Source organism: Symphalangus syndactylus, chromosome 13 (assembly GCF_028878055.3).
Source record: "Symphalangus syndactylus isolate Jambi chromosome 13, NHGRI_mSymSyn1-v2.1_pri, whole genome shotgun sequence".
NCBI lineage: Eukaryota > Metazoa > Chordata > Mammalia > Primates > Hylobatidae > Symphalangus > Symphalangus syndactylus.
In genome coordinates this window covers 65041601-65061179 of record NC_072435.2, presented here as the reverse complement: position 1 = coordinate 65061179, position 19579 = coordinate 65041601, and the positions used below count along the sequence as shown (strand labels likewise).

Sequence of the window (19579 nt, the reverse complement as noted above, 5' to 3'; positions counted from 1 at the left end):
TATTTCTTATGTCCATTGAGTTGTTGTTACCCCGTGGTTAAGATGATTTTTTGAAGGTCCCAAAATTTTTACCCTGATCTACTTATTCATCCTAATCGTCATAATTCTGCAGATTACTACATAAATGTTCATGTTCTTTAGAAAATATTAAAACACTTTTTTCTCCTGTTTCTAAATACAGAAACAGAATTAGGGATTGACAAGATCTCAGAGAAAATTTCTTCCCCAAAAGATTATTGGGAAGATTAGATGAGATTGTAAACATTAAGATGCTCTATATAAAACCATAGAGCATGATGATTATTATCACCTAGTCAAGTTTTATTTGTGGATGTCAAACTGAAGCAGAGAAAGATTAAATCACTTTGAGCTATTTTTCATATTAAACTTACCCTGGAAATTTGGGACAGAAAATAAAACAACTGAGAGAAAACCAGGAAGTACAATATTTAAAACTGCAGCAAAAAATTATCAGTTGTCAGAGAGAAGTCCTCCAACTAAAATGGCCTATTTACTAGCAGGATGGAGAGAGGAACAGACAAAGGCCAGAATCTATTGGGAGAGGGTTTTGTGAGAGGTTTAACTCAATCTGCTAGAACCAATTGATCAAAGAAACAATTAGGCAAAACTCACTTGATCTTGATTTTCTGTATAAATGAGGACGATTAAAGTGGACCACAATCCAGGAAAATTTACTGCAGGAAAATAGGCGTTCAGAAGCCCTGAGTTGATAGAAATGGCCCCCTTTGGATCTATTAATGCCTATTTTTCCTGTGATTGTGGTATTACAAAAAATGTTTCTGGTTGCCTATGACAGAAAACCAAATTCAAACTTTCTTAAGCTAAAGGAGGTTTATAGTGTCACATCCAGAAACAAGCCTAGCTTTGGATGTCACTAGATCCAGAGGATCAGAAAATGTCACCAGGACTCACTGTTGCCCCGTCCCTCTCAGGTCTGTTTTTCTCTCCACTGGCTCAGATCCCAGGCAGGCTCTCTCCCATCCTGAGGGCAAAATGGCAAAATGAGAAGCTCCAGGCTCACAGCTTACCTTCTCAGCTAACCTGTGGAAAGAGCACATCTCTTTTCCAACTCTTGAAACTGAAGTGATGGATTTGCTATGACTGACTGGGCTTGGGTTCACGTATCCATTCCTGAGCTAATTACTATCAACAAGGAGACAATATTTTGACTATTCATGGCTGGTTTATAGGTCCATCTTTGAACCAAGGGTTATAGTCAGCCCCATCCAACTATATGGATTATGTGATATCTCAAGAAAAAGCAGGGTTCTATTATCAGAAGAAGGGTGAATGAATGGTTTTGCCGGGCTGGCAAAAACAATAGATGTCTCTAAAATCATAGAAGATAATTCCCTAAGCAATGAATGGTTCCCTCACCAAATACAAGGTCAATGTCAAATGGGCCACCTGACTGAGGCTCAGGGCAAGGGGAAGGTAAAAGTTAAGAACTGTAGCCGGGCGCGGTGGCTCACGCTTGTAATCCCAGCACTTTGGGAGGCCGAGGCGGGCGGATCACGAGGTCAGGAGATCGAGACCACGGTGAAACCCCGTCTCTACTAAAAATACAAAAAATTAGCTGGGCTCGGTGGCGGGCGCCTGTAGTCCCAGCTACTCGGAGAGGCTGAGGCAGGAGAATGGCATGAACCTGGGAGGCGGAGCTTGCAGTGAGCCGAGATTGCGCCACTGCACTCCAGCCTGGGACTGTAGCACTGGTGGTCTTGTTGGTGCTGACTGAGCCAATGAGCTCTTTGCATGAGAGTGAAGATCACGTGTCAAGATGCTGTAGACACAAGCATTCCGTTTTATAAAAGTGCCTGCCTCTTGATGACCGTATAAAATCCTTTCCTGGATGAGATTTTTTTAAATTTTCTTATTCTCTTTAAGGTGTATGTTCCCAGCATATTTAATTCAGAAATCAAATTTTCCTTACCTTTTCATATCAATGTTTTGGGTTTGTAGCCACAATTCCCATAACCCGGATATTCTAAAATCAAAGCAATGCCTTCAAGAACAGAGCAAAAGTACTACTCTCCAAGGGCCACCTGCAAGAAGACCTGCCTCCCAGCCAGCACATTCAACAGTGCTGTTCACATTCAGCCACTGTTCATTTCCACATCAGAAGGAAACTCCTTGGAGACAATGTCTTTATTCTCTATATTAAGGAACATGTTCAAAACATGGCCCTATTTTCTGCATATTTATCAAATATACATAACTCAAATAAATTAATTTTCCTCTTTCCATCTTAAGTACCAATTTAAAATATATTTTCCCTTGGACACTTACATACAGAATGTGCTCGTTAATTTATTCTGGTAAATTTTTTTCAGGGCCTACTATTAGGTAGGTTCTATGCCAGATGCTAGAGGTAGTCAAAAGAAGAAAAGAAAAAGACGCCTCCCAAGCTCACAGATGTAAGGCGGAGAAAAGTGACAATACAATGTGGTAAATGCTACAGTGGAGAAATGCTGAGCCTTATGGGAACACATGCAATGAAGACACACTTCACCCAGCCTGGTGAAGCAGAGAAAGCCTCTTAGAGTCAGGGACTCTAATATGCATCTTTAAGAATGAGTTAGGAGGCGGGCATGGTGGCTCATGCATGTAATCCCAGCACTTCGGGAGGCTGAGGCAGGTGGATCAGTTGAGGTCAGCAGTTCGAGACCAGCCTGGCCAACATGGTGAAACCCAGTCTCTACTACAAATACAAAATTAGCTGAGCATGGTGGCACAGCCTGTAATTCCAGCTACTCAGGAGGCTGAGGCAGGAGAATCACTTGAATCCAGGAGGCAGAAGAGGTTGCAGTGAACCGAGATCGCACGATTATACTCCAGCCTAGGCGACAAGAGCGAAGAGCAAAACTGCATCTCAAAAAAAAAAAAAAAAAAAAGAATGAATTAGGAGCCAGTGCACAGATAGGATTGAGGGGATTCAGCAGAGGGCACATTTCAGGCCAATATGGGCAAAGACAGAAAGGAATGATAAATAGTGTACTCAGAGTAACAATTTGATAGGCAAAGCAGAAGAGCCAAGAAATGAATCTGGAGAGGAGGCAAGGGAGAAGATGGAGGGTTTTATAGGCCAGGTAAGGGTTTCAGCCATTATTCAAAGCTATTAAATGATGGGGTCACATTTTTGCTTTAGAGAGATTAGCCTGGCAGTTGGCTGAAAGACAGGTAGCTGAAGATAAGACCAGAGCCAGAGTTAGCAGGCTGTTGTCATTTAAACAGAGGATAAGGGCCTGAAGTAGGTGTATCACAAGGGATGTAGACAGTAGAGGTGACAGAAGGGACAGATTCAAGAAAGGAGAAGGAGTGAAGAATGGTAATAAACCAAAGATGAGAGAGAGTGTAAGGGTGAAAGCTGCTCTAAGGAAAAGATTATGAGCTCTCCCTTTTGCATGTGTTGAATTTGAGACCTCTATGGGCAATTCACATGGAGATGGCCAGCATGCAGTGAGTCCAGGGACAGAAGATGCATTTTACTGGTATCAGTACGTAGAACCAAGGAGTGGGTGGGAGCAATCAGAACAGTATCAAGGAAACAGAGCAGAATACGAAGGGGTAGAATACTATTACTGAAAGGGTGGTCAGAGGAAAAGGGTAGTCAGAGTAGGAATGGTCAATAAAGATGAAGAGTAACCCAGAAAATGCCCTGCCAAGAGGCCAAAGGTAGAAAGTTTCCAAATAAAGCCTGAAAAGCATGCCATAGGTTTTGCATGTTAGGGTCATCAGGGGCTTAAGTGAGAGTGTGGGGTAGAAATTAAACCGTAGTAGGTTAGAAGTGATTGATAAGTAAGAAAGTCAAATTGCCAGTGTAAGCTGTTTTTAAAAAATAATTTTATTGTAGAAAAATTCAAACCGGGCCAGACACGATGGCCCACACCTGTAATCCCAGCACTTTGGGAGGCCAAGGCAGGCAGATCACTTGAGGCCAGAAGTTCGAGACCAACCTGGCCAACATGATGAAACCCCATCTCCACCAAAAATACAAAAATTAGCCGGCATGATGGTGCACGCCTGTAGTCCCAACTATTTGGGAGGCTGAGGCAGGAGAATCGCTTGAACCCAGGAAGGGAAGGTTGCAGTGAGCCAAGATCGTGCCATTGCACTACAGTTTGGGTGACAGAGCAAGATCCCCTCTCAGAAAAAAAAAGAAGTTTAAGCAGTTCCAAAGGTAGAGAACAAGCTATGAAAAAGCTCCATGTACCCATCACCCCTTCAATTGTCAAGTTACGGCCAGTCTTATTTCATTCTCCACCTGCCTTTATCTTCCCCACCATTTGATCACGGTAAAGCAAATAGATCATAATGCCATTTTCATACTTCAAAAACAAAAATAAAACAAACCCAAAACGCATATAATTCCTCAATTCATTAAGTATCCATGGACTATTTTTTTGAGAAGTCTGAATTGATGGGGTAAATAGACCAGACCGTATTCACCAAGGGATAGGGACTCTGGTTTGTTTCCCTCCTCGATTCAGACTTCTAGGGATGGCTTTTTTGTTTTGTCTTGGGTAAGGCTAATGGCCTATTTTTTACTTGCCTTTTTTTTTTGGTTTTTTGTGTTTTGCTTTTTTTGGAGACAGGGTCTCTCTCTGTCACCCAGGCTGGAGTGCAGTGGCATGATCTCAGCTCACTGCAACCTCCACTTCCTGGGTTCAAGCAATTCCCCTGCCTCAGCCTCCCAAGTATCTGGGATTACAGGCGTGCACCACCACACCCAGCTAATTTTTGTATTTTTAGTAGAGACAGGGTTTCACCACGTTGGCCAGGCTGGTCTTGAAAGGCTGACCTCAAGTGATCCGCCCACCTTGGCCTCCTTAGAATTATCTTCACCACCTATACTGAATTTCACTTTGCTGCTGTACCCTGGCCTTGTTTGGACAGAGCCATTAAGACTCCCTCTGGTGTTTACTGTAGTGCTGTCCACTGTGTGACTTGGCATCCCTTTTAGCAGAGGACCCACAGGAAGAAATGTATTTCAGACGTCGGTGGGGAAAAAAGAAAGCTTTGCCTCTTCTGGGCAAATCTTACACTATTTATCTTACAAACTTTATAATTTTATAATTAATGATGATTTCCTTTTCATTTTGGCTGCTGGGAAGCTGACAATCAAATTTGTAGCCTACCTTTACTAAGTCTGTGGAATGGGATTTTTTTGGAATGTATTTCTAGATTCTGTGTTTTTTTATTGTTCCTTATTCTACCTCTACTATATTGGCTTGATTTTATATATTATATATACTTATATAATATATAAATATAATATTTTATATGTTATATATACTACATAATATTATTATTGCATTATATGTATTTCCATAAGGCCACATCAAATCCTTTGTAAGAGGAAGCAAGATGTGATAAAGAAACAAGTTAACAACTCTCCTTGTTTTGAAAAAGGAAGGAAAAAAGACAGGCTGAGCAAAAGGAGCCCACTGGAAGAGAGGAAAGACACAGGAGCAAGGGGGGATGACAGAGCAAGGTCCTAAAGAAGACACAGGGCTGGCCCCGGGTGGCAGGGGGAGGTCCCAGTGCCTGAGCTAGAGGGAAGCAGCTGAAGTTGGATACAGTAAGGGGAGAGGGGGAGATGGTGCCTGTGCAGCCAGGGAAGCAGGAATCAATGTCCTTTTCTCATCTAGTCATTGTCTCTTAATCTAGAGGAAGCTTTAACAGAGCTCATCTTTCTCTGTCCAATCTAGGACCAAAGAGCTACTGTTTTAAAATTGCATTTTATAAGCTTTAACACCAAACCAGTCTGAAGTTTCATCTCCTGATCTTTGCATGGGACATGTTAAAAATCAGCTTCAAAATCAACACTCCGAATGAAAAAAGGCCAGTTAAAAATCTGAATGCAGTCCCCAAAATAGAAATGCTTTCATAAATATGCCAGTCTTGAGCATTTACTAAATAGTGATAATTATTGCATGGCCAGTAATCTACACTTAGCCATTTTATGAGTTAATAAGCAATGAAAAAATATTTCTTGTGTGAATTCTTTTACCATTATCTCATGTAGGATCACTTCAGTTGACTCTGTTTTGTTTGTTCTTTTGTAAGACTGTGGAATCCTTTCTAATCTGCTGGAGTTTTGTTCTTGCTTTTGTTTGGTTTTTGCCTTCTGTATTTTTGAGACAGGGATTCCCTCTGTCACCCAGGATGGAGTGTACAGTGGTGCAATCACAGCTCACTGTAGCCTGGAACTCCTAGGCTCAAGCGACCTTCCTGCCTCAGCCTCCTGAATAGCTGGGACTACAGGTGCACACCACCATGCCTGGCTTTTTTTTTAAGAGGGAAAGTCTGGCTATGTTACCCATTCTAGTCTTGAACTCCTGGTCTCAAGAGATCCTCCCACCTAGGCCTCCCAAAGTGTTGGGATTACTGGTGGGAGCCACCGTGCCCGGCCTTGATCTGCTATTTTAATTAAGGCATCTTTTCATTAGCTTAACTATGGAGATGGTATTAACCAAGATCAAGAAAACACCCACGAGTGGCCAAAAGAACATTGTCTGTAAGATGCACAGCGAAAAAATATACCCAAACCCTAATGTAATAATGAGTTTTCCTGGGACAATGATAAACATATGCATGATAAAAATAACTTTACCCAAAGAAACTTTAAATGCTTAAACTCAAGCCAGTATTGCTGAAAATAATTTTTAAAAACAAATGAACAAAAATCAAGGTCCAGAACTACCCTGTCACAACTGGCTTGAGGTAGAGGTAGAACGCCTGTCTTCACATTATATCATCATGAGCCACTTCAAAATTCTTACTATCTTTCAATTACTTGGGATTACCCATTAACACAAATGTTTAAGACTCTGAGGAATGAAACACAGAAATTAAAGACTTGAAGTCTCATAATGCCCTTTAGTCCTATCTTGAAAATCAAAACAGCCAACAGTAAAGAAGATAATCCCTTAAGGGCATTGGAAAAACCCTAACAAACTATCCATTCATAACAGCTAAAGGATTTGAAATTCTGGAGAAGAGAGGCTGTAACTGCTTATGAAATGGATCACTCAAGTGTGTCCAGAGTGCTTGCTCTAACTGTCTTGCTAATCTAAAAGCATGCTCCAAGCCTGTAAACTTTAAACTGCTGACTGTAATCCCATTTAAAGAGCTTTGTTTTATTGGGTTCTTCTGCCATAATTCAAATAATTATGTCAAAATGTTCTCACATATATAATAATCTTAAAAAGGGGGTCTATGAAGTCAATTAAGGATCCACTTAGTAAAGTGGAAAAATATTCAAAATTTTAAAGAGCTCCTTCTGGCTAGGAGTTGAAGAATTTATTTAAGATGTATTTGGTGCTATGAAACTTTGTCAGAAATAATAATTTCTACTTATCTATCTTTATTCTAAAAGTTCTAGGAATATGTAACAATAACATGATTTTTTGGTAATTATACAGACATGGAAATGCACTTAATGTGCACAAAATATTTAGGATTATACAGTAGGTCAGAAGTATTTTTAATGATATTGATTCAAATATACCAAAATGCATATTTTAGTGAGCAAAGACTTTATTAAAGTGTGGTTAAATATACTTCTATGTTGATGTTACTTAGTAATCCTTTTTAGCCAACTATATTCAAATATTTTAGCTTTACAAGAAAATACGTAGTCTGATACATACTATTGCATGCTTATATTACAAACTACCAAAAATATCTCAAATTCTGAATTACTAACTTCAACAAAAGTATATTCTGGGAACATTGATTTTTCACTTAATGTACCAGAAAGGAAGGAGAAATGGAAACTTCCAAGGAGATGAATGTGCATTAAGTTTATAATTTTAGAATTTACTCAAGGATTCTTTCATACCCTGATGTGAGGTCACCATGGGCAATCAGTTTTCATCTTTAAATGGTATCAGATGTGTACATGGCTTGATTTCCCTTTTTTAACAAAATTCCTACAGAATATAACAATATTAAAGAGGGAACTTTAAGTGAACCCCCACTTTTGGCCATAACTTCTTTTTGTGTCAGCCAGCAAGAGCCGAGAGAACATAACCATGGTGGTAGGATATAAGCTAGATAAGCCTCTTTAAAGGCACAAGAGGCCACTTTTTCAACCAGATTTGCCGAAGCCCTTGGTTCAATGATCAGATAGGCCAACACTGGGGTAGCAGTGGGGTCATCAGCCCTAAATGCAGCTTTCTGGGCTACCTTCTAGGATGCTCTGGAGCTTGGAACTGTCCACCTGAAAGAGGGTTGAGAGAGGCTGGGTGAATACAATATTTGGTCCACTGGATTTTCCTCATAACCCTAAGCCCCACACCTCCCAGCTCAGAGGGAGGGTTGCCTTGCCCATTTTATAAATCGTTGGCTACAGCTTTGATGACGATTCTGCAGTGCAGATGGTTAAAAATAGCCACATGCGCCTCAGATGGGTTTGAAGAGTACATTTTGCTTTGCCCATGAAAAATGCTTCTCCACATATGTCTCTGCCCTGATAGATTCTCAGGCAAATTATCGGCTCCCTCCAAGGCAGTCGCCTGACTGTGAGTACACTAGCAATTTGAAAACAATAAATCTGCAGTGAGAAGTAGAATTCATCATACTAAATATCATTTTCCTAAATTCCTCATTTCAGTTCTGTTAAAAAGGCCTCTTATTATTCGAATTTAAATTGTCCAAAAACCGCTTCAAAAGTAGAGCAGAGAAAGAGAGACAAGCATCATCCAGTTTTATCTTTCAATCTTTTTGAAGCTCTATATTTACCTAATCACTCTCGTGAGAAGGGGGTTGCTTTGCAAAAAGCTTTCTTTGGAGAAATGCATTAAATCCTTCAAGCTATCAGGGCTATTTTTGTCTTTCTATATTAGACACACCCCAAGAAGCATGGCAGTCTGCTGACATCTTCATCAGCCTGTTTCTTGCCTCTTTGTTATGGCAGCAGAGGGTGAAGCATGTTCTTCTGCACCCCTGACCAGCCCAGGCATCTTTTAAAGTTTCTAATTAAATCATGGCTGCGTATGCCCTCGGATATTTGTCATTTGCAAGGGAAACCATGGGGCTGATGTTTGTGTAGGTATTCCATATATATTTTGAAATTGGGTTTTTTATTAACACTTGAGATTAAGATAATTTTAATCCAGACACCTACCTAACGTGTGGAAATAATGCATGCTCTCCCTTCTTCTGGACTCAACTATAACTAACCAGCCTGACTGGCTTAACATAACCTTTTCTCTCTCTCCTTCTTTTACTCTTCTTCCTTTCAAAAATAGCCCAATATGTGACACAATTGTCCCATTCTCATGTTTTCTATATTTTTGTATTGATGGTTTCTATTACGCAGTAAGTGTATATTGCAGGGTTTGATGATGTTTGGCAAATGGCACAAAAAAACAATATTGAGAGGCAAGGTCAGGGCAGTCTGTCTCTACAGTTTTCATCATTGGAGCAGCCCTCTCTTCCTTCCCTCAAGTAACCCAGCTTCTTCCAGTTCTTATATTTCCTCTTCACTCACCCAGTGCCCTATCATTAAATGACTTATCATTAAATGGCTAAGTCATCCCTTTTGAAGGTGTTAATTGTTAAGTGATATCTCCTAGGTGTAGTAACATTTTTAAAAGGACAATCTTGAAGAAGAAAAGGGAGTGGCCTTCAGACACACATTATCATCTCCTCTAACCCTGTATGAGAAGTCAATGATGACTTGGAAACCACCTCTGAAAGTTTGCCAGTCATTGACAGAGTCCTTTTTACATCTTCTACTTTCAAAGCTTTTCTACACAGGTCACCCCTTTTGAACTTTCAAACAACCTAAAAGACAGGTAAAGGATAATTATCACCAGCTTACCAAAAATGATGCTAAGTCACAAGAGATTAAATGAGTCCCCAAAGATCACACAGCTGGTTGGTGTCAGCATAGACACAGCAATCCTGGCTCTGCAAGCTCTCAAAATAAATTATTTTTCCCACCACAGAGACAGTTCTCAAATTTCATCCCTGGAAACTGATGGCCGCATGACACTTTCCATGAATGTCCTCCTATCTCTAATTACCTGCCTCCCTCAGTCCAAATAAGTTCCAGAACATAAAACCTAGCTTTTTCAGCTGACTCTCCCTAATATATAGGAATATAATGAGGGTACTTTTGTTCTATCATATAATATTTCTGCTATTCTGTTGGTTAAGTGGTATTATATTGAGCCTCAGTATTGTACTAACCCTAGACTAAGAGGACACTTTAAATATCAAACAAGGAGCATAAAAAAAAAACATAAAAGAAACTAAAATGTATACCCCAGCCTCCCATTTGGGAAATACTCTTTCAAACTATTCTAAGGCCGAGTGTGGTGGCTCTCGCCTATAATCCCAACACTTTGGGAAGCCAAGACGGGAGGACCACTTGAGGCCAGGAGTTCAAGACCAGCCTGGGCAACATAGGGAGACCCCATCTCTAGCAAAAATAAAAAATTAGCCAGGCATGGTGGTGCACACCCACAGTCCTAGTTACTTGGGAGGCTAAGGTGGGAGGATCACTTTAGCCCAAGAGGTCAAGGCTACAGTGAGCCATGATTGTGCCACTGCACTCCAGCCTGGGTCACAGAGCAAGGCTTTGTCTCTAAATAAATAAATAAGTATTCTATTTTAAACTATTTTGTTCTTAAAGCACAGCTTCTGCTGTCATACTGGGAATAGTGGCTACCAGAGAAAGGCGGAGATGAACACTGTGTGTTGGCAATGAGACCTTCCATGGAAGCATTTAGAAGAAAGGTCATTAGGTTTGTCATGCTGGGGAGTTTCCCTACTGCTCTGTTACAGCATTAAGACCTGGAGGGCATCATTCACCACTCAGTGTAAGATACTTAAAACTGCCCCCAGAGCACAGATCACCAAGTGTTCTTCCAAGGACCCTGTTTCAGACTAAAGGAGTAACAAGTTTTCAAGTCATGTTTCTTATCTAAAGCAGTCATCAACGTTGCTTTTTGTGTAGCCTTCCACCATGGACACCCCTACCAACACCACACAACCCTAGCAATGCCCTCCATTCTCAAAGACGATCCACAGCTGCCCTCTGTCTCCAGGATAAAGTCCACATCCCGCAACCTGGTATACGATTCTTCGTGGCACGGTCCAAGGACCTCTTTCCAGCCTAGGCCTGACACTTTTTCTGTGTGTTTCACACAGATTCAAGTATCTCCTATTTCTCACAAACACCCTAAACTTTCCTGCTGCCTTATTTGTTCAAGTCACTTCTTTCACCTGGAATGCTCTGTCCCTTTTCTATCTATCCAATTCCCACTCAGTGTCAAAGCCCAGCTCAAAAACTTGCTTTGCCCCAAATGTAGATATTTATTTATATGTCTTCTCTCTCCTTTTAAGTGATAATTTAAAAGGTACCTAATGCAGCAAATTGTTTATGATAAGTGCTCAATAAATTTAGTCGGGTGAATAAACAGATAAATCTCATGCATCCAGTCCATACTCTTATGAGCCAGGAAGGTACAGTAGGATCTTCTTGGCAGACCTACCCAATGTCAGTTATGAATCAGTACGACATTAGCAAGAGCACCAGATGTTTTACAGTTTGCTTGTTGCAACTTGTCTATTTTCCCCCATCTATGACCCAGGGGTTTATACCTCTTGCTGCAGTTGAAGGTATAATACATATGTCCTATACCAGGGCATAAGGTTTCTGTATTTTGAGTCACAAAGTTTTGAAGTATTAAAAATATTAACTTTTTTCCTAGAAGATTGTCTTTCTTACAAGATTGCAACTTTAGAGGTAGTTTTAAAAAACAAATCCTAAATAAATAGTTGAGATCCCAAATGGAAGACAGATGTCTGTCCTATATAGAGAGATTGCCAGCTTGCCCTTGATTCCCAGAACACATCCAGAGTGGCTGTGTTAGTGAACAAGTTCACTTGTGGCTCCTCTGGTGTCCTCCCTAACTAAATGGGTGCCTGTGGAGTGTGACTGCAGAGCTGACCAAATGCAGTCCACCCAGCAGGGTCACCAAGGCCACCAAAGCATGAGTCTGCATTTCTCAAGTCGATGTAATAGAATCTGAGCCTCAAACAGTGGAGGGTGGGTCAGAAGGCTATCTGGTAGCCAAGGGCGCTGCTGGGGCTTTAGAAAAACAGCACAAGGCTGTAATCGAATGCCGTCCCAGGACATTCAGCCAGTTAATCATCTCAGTCATCCATGTTTTATTCATAAACATGAGGAACGACGTTTCTTTGGCTGCTTGCTTTGCCCTTTCAAGTTACGCCAATATTATGCTGTCCCAATGTTTTCCTTTATGTCACATAAAATGCACCCGGCATCTTGTCACCAGAGATGGCACTACCAATAGTGGACTGGGACCGGCTGGTTACTGTTGCTCCCAGAGCTAGCATGATGAGCATTTGTAGTTCAAGGGCAAGGCTTTAAGTCCTTCTTCAAACCCTATTAAGGATGTAATGCCACAGAGATGTGTGGCAAATAACTATGTAATCCGAGGCCAGAGTAGGCCAAACTACCAAACAGGCTTATCTCACCTCAATTATTCATTTTATGTCATTCCTGAAGGAGATTTAAAATGGTAGGATTGGCCAAGTGTGGTGGCTCATGCCTGTAATCCCAGCACTTTGGGAGGGCAAGGTGGGCGGATCATTTGAGGTCAGGAGTTCGAGACCAGCCTGGCCAACACGGTAAAACTCCGTCTCTACTAAAAATACAAAAATGAGCTGGGCGTGTAGCACCCACCTGTAATCCCAGCTACTGGGGAGGCTGAGGCACGAGAATCACTTGAACCTGGGAGACAGAGGTTGCAGTGAGCTGAGATCACACCACTACACTCCAGCCTGGGTGACAGAGTAAGACTCTGTCTCAAATAAATAAATAAATAAATAAATTAAATGGTAGAATTATTTGTTTTATTTTTTAAATGGTAAAAATTCAGCAGGAAATTATTGGTAGCCAATCCATCAAATTTAATCACAAGTGGAGCCCAATCGCGATGCGAGTTCACCCTAACTGGATGAATATATCCTTTCCACAAGGTTCCAATTTCTCTTTTTTTAACCCTAATTGTACAGACATAAATGCAAAGCCTTATCAGGAATGTTTACAAATTACCTCTGAGCAAGGACTGTGCTTTACTCACTATTCCACCCTGGCCTCTAGCTCATCCCTTGACCCCTGTATAGTAGGCTTTCCATCAAAGCGATTAGGAGCAAGGGCTTGGAGCCAGACTTCCGAATCTGCTCTCACTAGCTAAGTACATTTAGTGAATCTCTCCAGGCCTCAGTTTCCTCATTTGTAAAGTGTAAATAATAATACTAATACCAACTCATCTAATTATTGTGATAACTAAATGAATCAATGCATAGGAGGTGCTTAGCTGGGCCTTAGTATATAGTCAATAAATGTGAGCTGGGCATTGCACGCTCATGAATTTACCTATGATCCATTGTTAAGGGGGGTTTTATGGATCCTTGGGAAACTTGACCTTAATTCAACTGTACTAAGGGAGAAAGAATATATACTAGGTGACAGATAGATAGGTAGATAGATAGATAGATAGATAGATAGATAGATAGATAGATAGATAGATTCATAGACATAGATATATAGATATTTCTTAATGTCCAAGTCTCTAGATCAGTGATTCTCAAAGTGTAGTCTGGGGATATCTGGGGATCCCTAAGACCACTCCAGAGAGTCCTGAAGGTCAAAAATGTTTTCATAATAGCACAACATGTTATTTGCCTTTTTCATTCTCATTCTGTCAAGGGTGTCCAGTGGAATTTTCCAGAGGCCACAAGATATGTGATGATGTCATCACTTAGCAGTCAACGGAATGTGTGCTCGTACATGCTTGTGTTTCAGACATTCCGCAGTTATAATTTTAAATACAGAAGAGAGTAATAGATATAACCCACATAAGCAAATCTCTTTGGGATACGCAATAATTTTTAAGAGTTTAAAAGGGATCTGAGATCAAAAAGTGTGTGAGCCTCTGCTAGACTATCTCAAGTCCTCAAACCCCCATTTAAAAAATCTATAAGGCAAAAATACCAAATTCATATCTTAACTTTGAGACTCTGCCCCCAAAGCTAGGCCCCCGAAGCTACTCTGCCTGGATCTTGTCATTGTGTGTTTCAGGCTGTCTGGGTCTGACTTTCCTGACGAGGAGTGGCTGTGGGATTACGAGAAGCATGGCCATCGGCATTCCATGATAAGAAGAGTCAAGCGGTTCCTGAGTGCCCACGAACACCCCTCCAGCCCCAGAAGAAGAAGCTACGGGAGGCAGACAAGTGACAGCTCCATGTTCTTACCCCGAGATGACCTCAGCCCAGCCAGGGATCTACTGGATGTGCCCTCAAGAAATCCCCACAGGGCCTCACCCACCTGGAAGAAATCCTGCTTCCCAGAAGGAAGCCCCACGCTGCACTTCAGCATGGGAGAGCTGTCCACCATCAGGGAGACCAGCCAGACAAGCACTTTACAGAGCCTGACCCCACAGTCCAGTGTGAGAACTTCCCCCATCAAAATGCCACTGGTACCCGAGGTATTCATCACAGCGGCCGAAGCACCAGTGCCCACATCAGACAGCTACCACCATGACTCCGCTACCTCCATCCTGAGCTCTGAGTTTACAGGGGTTCAGCCAAGCAAGACTGAGCAGAAGCAGGGCCTCATGGGATCCATCCTGTCTCCCTCAGAGAAGGAGACACCTCCTGGAGGCCCCAGTCCCCAGACTGTTTCAGCCATCGCTGAGGAAAACATATTCAACTGTGAAGGAGACCCTGGTGATACCTTTCTAAAAAGGTGGAGTCTTCCGGGATTCCTGGACTCCAGCCACACTTCCCTGGGAAACTTAAGTCCAGATCCCATGAGCTCTCAGCCAGCTCTTTTAATTGACACAGAAACATCCTCAGAGATCAATGGGATCAACATTGTGGCTGGCTCTCGAGTCTCTCCTGATATGCTGTATTTAATGGAAAACCTGGACACCAAGGAAACAGATATCATAGAGCTGAACAACAAGGAAACTGAGGAATCACCCAAATGAGTGACACAAAGTTCTAGGACCAGGTTCTAGCCTAGATTCTTATCTCCCCAAAAGCAGCGTATTAGGCCCAGGACATACCTGAAGGCTGGTCAACTTTTAAAAACATGATCACACTGTATAAGCTACTTAGAACTTTGAAGGGCATTATGATCCTGACTTTTTGAGAGGTGCGAAAAATCAAACGCATTCATGTCATCCATCACAACATGGCTTTCATCGGAAGTTACACAGACCACAATGACTTAACCAAATAAGTCTTAACCAAAAAAGGAATCTGAAAAACGTACATGACTTATAAATTCATAGATTATTAGTTGTGGAAACAGTCTCATAGGTCATAGTCCAATCCCCTAGACCCAAAGGCCCAGACACACAGGGTTCTCTATTTCTCTTCTTTTTTCTCTTTCTTCTTTTCTTTAGCCATAAAGAAAGGAGATGGATCACCTAATGCCTGAAAGACCCCCTCCTTCCTAACTTTTTTGTTTGAGGCTTTCTAACCATCTCATTCCTACTTTCTATAACTATTATTGTTATTATCACTTCCTGATTCTTAAGCTTCATCAGCACCAGAACACTTCATTCTCTTCAATTTCCTTTTCTACTTTTCTCTCTTTCCCCTTTATTCTGTCATCCTTTTTTTCCCTTCCCTTCTCTCTGGTTGTGCTGCTTTTCTAGTAATCTGTCCCATTTTTCAGGTTATAATATTTCCTCTTGCCAAATCTGTTGCTTATGTCTTGCCATGAATTTCAAAATATAAGACATTGGCAAGGCCTCCTACAGAACCATCAAAGGTGTCAACAAATCCAGCCTGATATCCTTCCAGCCTCACTTCCAGTGCAAGGCATATAGGAGTGATGGTTCCCCCCGCACCCTTGCAGCCATTGACATTTCTTTCTGCTTCCACTATTTGGTCTTGGGCACTGGAGAAAAAGGAAGCCAAGAGAATATGAAATTTGCATAGCCAAATGCTATGGAACCAAAGAATAAGATGACTCACGTCTGTTTAACTTGAACTCTTATGCAAAAATCCTATTCGTGTCGCAACATGGGACCAGTTACCGTGTCTATCGGGTCATTTGGGAATGAGGTAGGATACTGGAGCTGGGAGGCTAATGGGGTCCAGAGCTGCATAATGGGGATCGGATGTTGGTACTCCTCCCAGGGAGCTCTCAGGACAGCTGTTTGTCGTGGGCTCCCAAGTGCCTAGGCCATGCCTTACGACTGCTGCACTTACCATTTGTCATATGATGGCACTTGACTACATATGGCTTTAGAAATAAAATAACCCTCAAAACTACCATTTATTGAGTGCTTACACTGTTCCAGGCAGCAGCAAATCTTATGAGACTGATATACTGTTATTTCCATTTTAAAGACGAGAGAAACAGGCATTAGAGAAGTAAGGTATTTGCCTAAAATCACATAGCCAAGAAGTGACAGTGTTCACATTCAAACCCAGGTTTATCTGACTCAGGAGCCCACACTGTTAGCCACTATGCTTTCTCACTGCCCTATGCTCTCTGTAAGGCCTTGAATCTGCCAGCAATTTGCCCAGCATTCTGGAGGATGCCCCAAGGGAGGCATGCCCAAGTCACAGGTTCAGGCTAAATCTCTCCAGCCTCAAGGGCCTCTCTGGGTCCTCCACGCTCAAGTCTACCTGCGTCTTTTATGCATTCATAGAGAAGGGCATTGCTCCAGCTTGGAGTACCAGCCACAGTCCTCTTCATTTTTCATGACAGAAAAAAGTTGGCAGGACCCTCCTTCCCTTCCCCAACTCCTCCTGATACGCAATGTTAAGATTAGCACATTTTCACAAGATTTCATATCTCCCAGGCCTCCAAGCTGCATGACAGCAATAACATTCACTTTAACTGATTTTTCTTAAAGGACTGAAAAGACATAATATTAGAGGAAATGCTACACCTTGATGGTTCTCTATGTTGGTTGGTAGTGTTAGCACCTGGGAAAGCCGCGTTATTCCCAAAGCACTACGTATAGACTATGGGATCAAGAGCCAATATAAGGCTTCTAGAAGGCAGGATCCCAACCTTCTCCCAGTCACCAGGCTGTTAATGCTATTTTCTTGGGTGTTTCAATTTCAGTCTGTTTATTCTCTTCTCTTTGGCTCTATCTGTTGCTCAAATTCAAGTAAGTTTCTACTTAGCTGCTTTTGAAACATAATCAGTTTTCATTCCTAAATCCAAGGTGATAAATTATACACAAACATAATAATACATTTATGAAGGGCTGGCAGTGTTCATTTATCTCTGCTTCCACGCGCCCCTTATGCACTTTTATCCAGATAATTTTTTAATTTCCTCAATATTTCTTCAAAATTTGAGATAGACTCTCATTTTCTTTTTGCAATGGAAACTAAATTATGACATGCTCAATGAGCCCATGTGGTTGAATTCAGCTATAAAATCAAGCCAGCAATTGCTCAGAGCAGATGAAGAAATTCTCTATTAATTCTAAAATGAGTTTTTACTCAACACAGACCATGGTTGAAAAAAACAAAATGATTTCTTCTCATGTACCTGATTTCATTGCCTGCCTAGCTCCTCTTTCCCTGAGTCCTGGAACCTTCACCCACCTGGATGAATGGTCACATGGCCTGGTGGCTTAATCTTTTGAATTTGCCCATTCCAAGAACAGGCTCAACTCTCTCACATTAAATGTGATCCAAAAGCCAGAGAGTGCGGTGAGGCCAAGCTCTATTTGTTGCGTTCTCTCCCTGCTTTGTAGTGATAACTCTGCCCTGATGCTGGGGTTTGCAGTTCAGGAAGGAAATGGCCCACTAACTGTTTCTCAATTTTCCAAGAATTCTAGAGATGACTGGCCCCCAGCAAAACAAAGAAGGCTGTTATCTCCCCTTCCTTTACTGTCCTGTCTACTTCACGGTGTGTCGCCTCCACCACTCCAGGCATCCACTTTCAGCCTGGTTCAGCTAAGCTATGGAAAATATTTTAAATGGAATGGAGAAATGTAAAATTTGCCATGAAAGTAAAGATTTATTTAAATCTTAAAAATACACCTCTTCTTTTTAGTGTTTTCCCGTCTAGCTTCCTTCTTCTTCAGATAAATTGATTCAATTTTTTTTCTTTTTTTTTTTGAGACAGAGTCTCACTTTGTCGCCCAGAGCTGGAGTGCAGTGGCACAATCTCTGCTCATTGCAACCTCCACCTCCTGGGTTTAAGCAATTCTCCTGCCTCAGCCTCCTGAGTAGCTTGGATTACAGGGGCCCGCCATCACACCTGGCTAATTTTTTTGTATTTTTAGTAGAGATGGGGTTTCACCATGTTGGCCGGGCTGGTCTTGAACTCCTGACCTCAAGCGATCCACCCATCTTGGCCTCCCAAAGTGCTGAGATTATAGGCATGAACCACCACACCCTGTTTGATTCCATTTTAAGTCATTTTTCTGATATCTTATTGTCATAAAATCTACTCTCTGAGAATCTACTGAGCCCAAGTGGCCATGTGTTATAATGGGATAAGGAAAACCAGTGTTTTCCTTTATAAATTTGAACAAGTCTCCGTTCTTCTGAACTTCTTATTCTCATCTGTAAAATGGGCTCTTTTCTGGCTCATTTCACTGGGCCTTCATGAGGCGTTGTGAGAGAAGGCTGGGAATGCAGCAGCACTGTATGGATGGCAAGCATGACTGGGGATTAACGTTCCCATGGATTCACTATGAACTTCAGAAAAAGCCCTTCTTCTCTTCCTCATTCAGTCACTTGTTTGCCAAGATCTACTTATTCTACAGGATTCTAACCTCTTTCGTTCAGGAAGCTTTTTCTTCTTTTTTTAGAGACAGGTCCTGCTATGTTGCCCAAGCTGGCCTTGAACTCCCTAGCTCAAGAGATCTGCCTGTCTCAGCCTCCAGAGAAGCTGGGCCTTACAGACATGCGCCACTGTGCCTGGCTCAGAAAACTTTTCTTCTAAGACACACACCATTAAGCTTCCAAATTATTAATCTAGTCATTTCTCTTTTGGCTTTTTTTTTCCTTTCATATGCTTCCCAACTCCTCCCACATCTTCTTTCTCTGCAGTGTTTTTTGTCATAGTTCTTCACTGTCCACCATATCCCAGGCCTCATCACCATGGCAATGAATTCCTCCTTTAACCCATTATGTGTCTCCATCCCCTCAATCAAAATATGGAACTGGAGAAAAGTAGTTGATTCTGTTTTCTCCACTATAAATCTAGAGGATTTAGAACCCCTGGTTCAAAGTTAGAAGACCCTCTTGAGGTATCTAATCTCCCTAAACCTGGTCCTGGATCAGTTGATTAGAAAGAACAACTACAACTGTGAAAACTCCTAAGCAAGAGCAAGTTGAAACCTAATTCCCCCTGCCCCTCTCTCATCACAATCATCTACGTGATCAACAACAAACATTTTCTGATGTGCTGGGCTATTAACAGTAACAACCAAGGATTTCCTCATTTTGTCTTGTTGAACTATGTCAGATAGGTCCTCAATACTTTTGCATGCTTTTTTGTTTTTTCAGTTCTATGGACCTT

General features: G+C 41.6%; 1 protein-coding gene across 3 annotated transcripts in view; it reads left to right on the top strand.

Annotated features, from left to right (window-relative positions):
* Positions 1-16353, top strand: part of BEST3 (bestrophin 3) — an 86814-nt gene extending 70461 nt beyond the window's left edge. For 2 of the 3 annotated variants that reach the window (XM_063614206.1, XM_055236660.2), the window contains one exon: positions 14147-16353. In XM_063614206.1, coding sequence (XP_063470276.1) covers positions 14147-15056 — 910 coding nt within the window. In that variant the 3' untranslated portion in view covers positions 15057-16353. The remainder of the gene's footprint in view (positions 1-14146) is intronic. The other variant, XM_063614207.1, reaches the window with a different exon arrangement.
* Positions 16354-19579: the final 3226 nt, after the last annotated feature.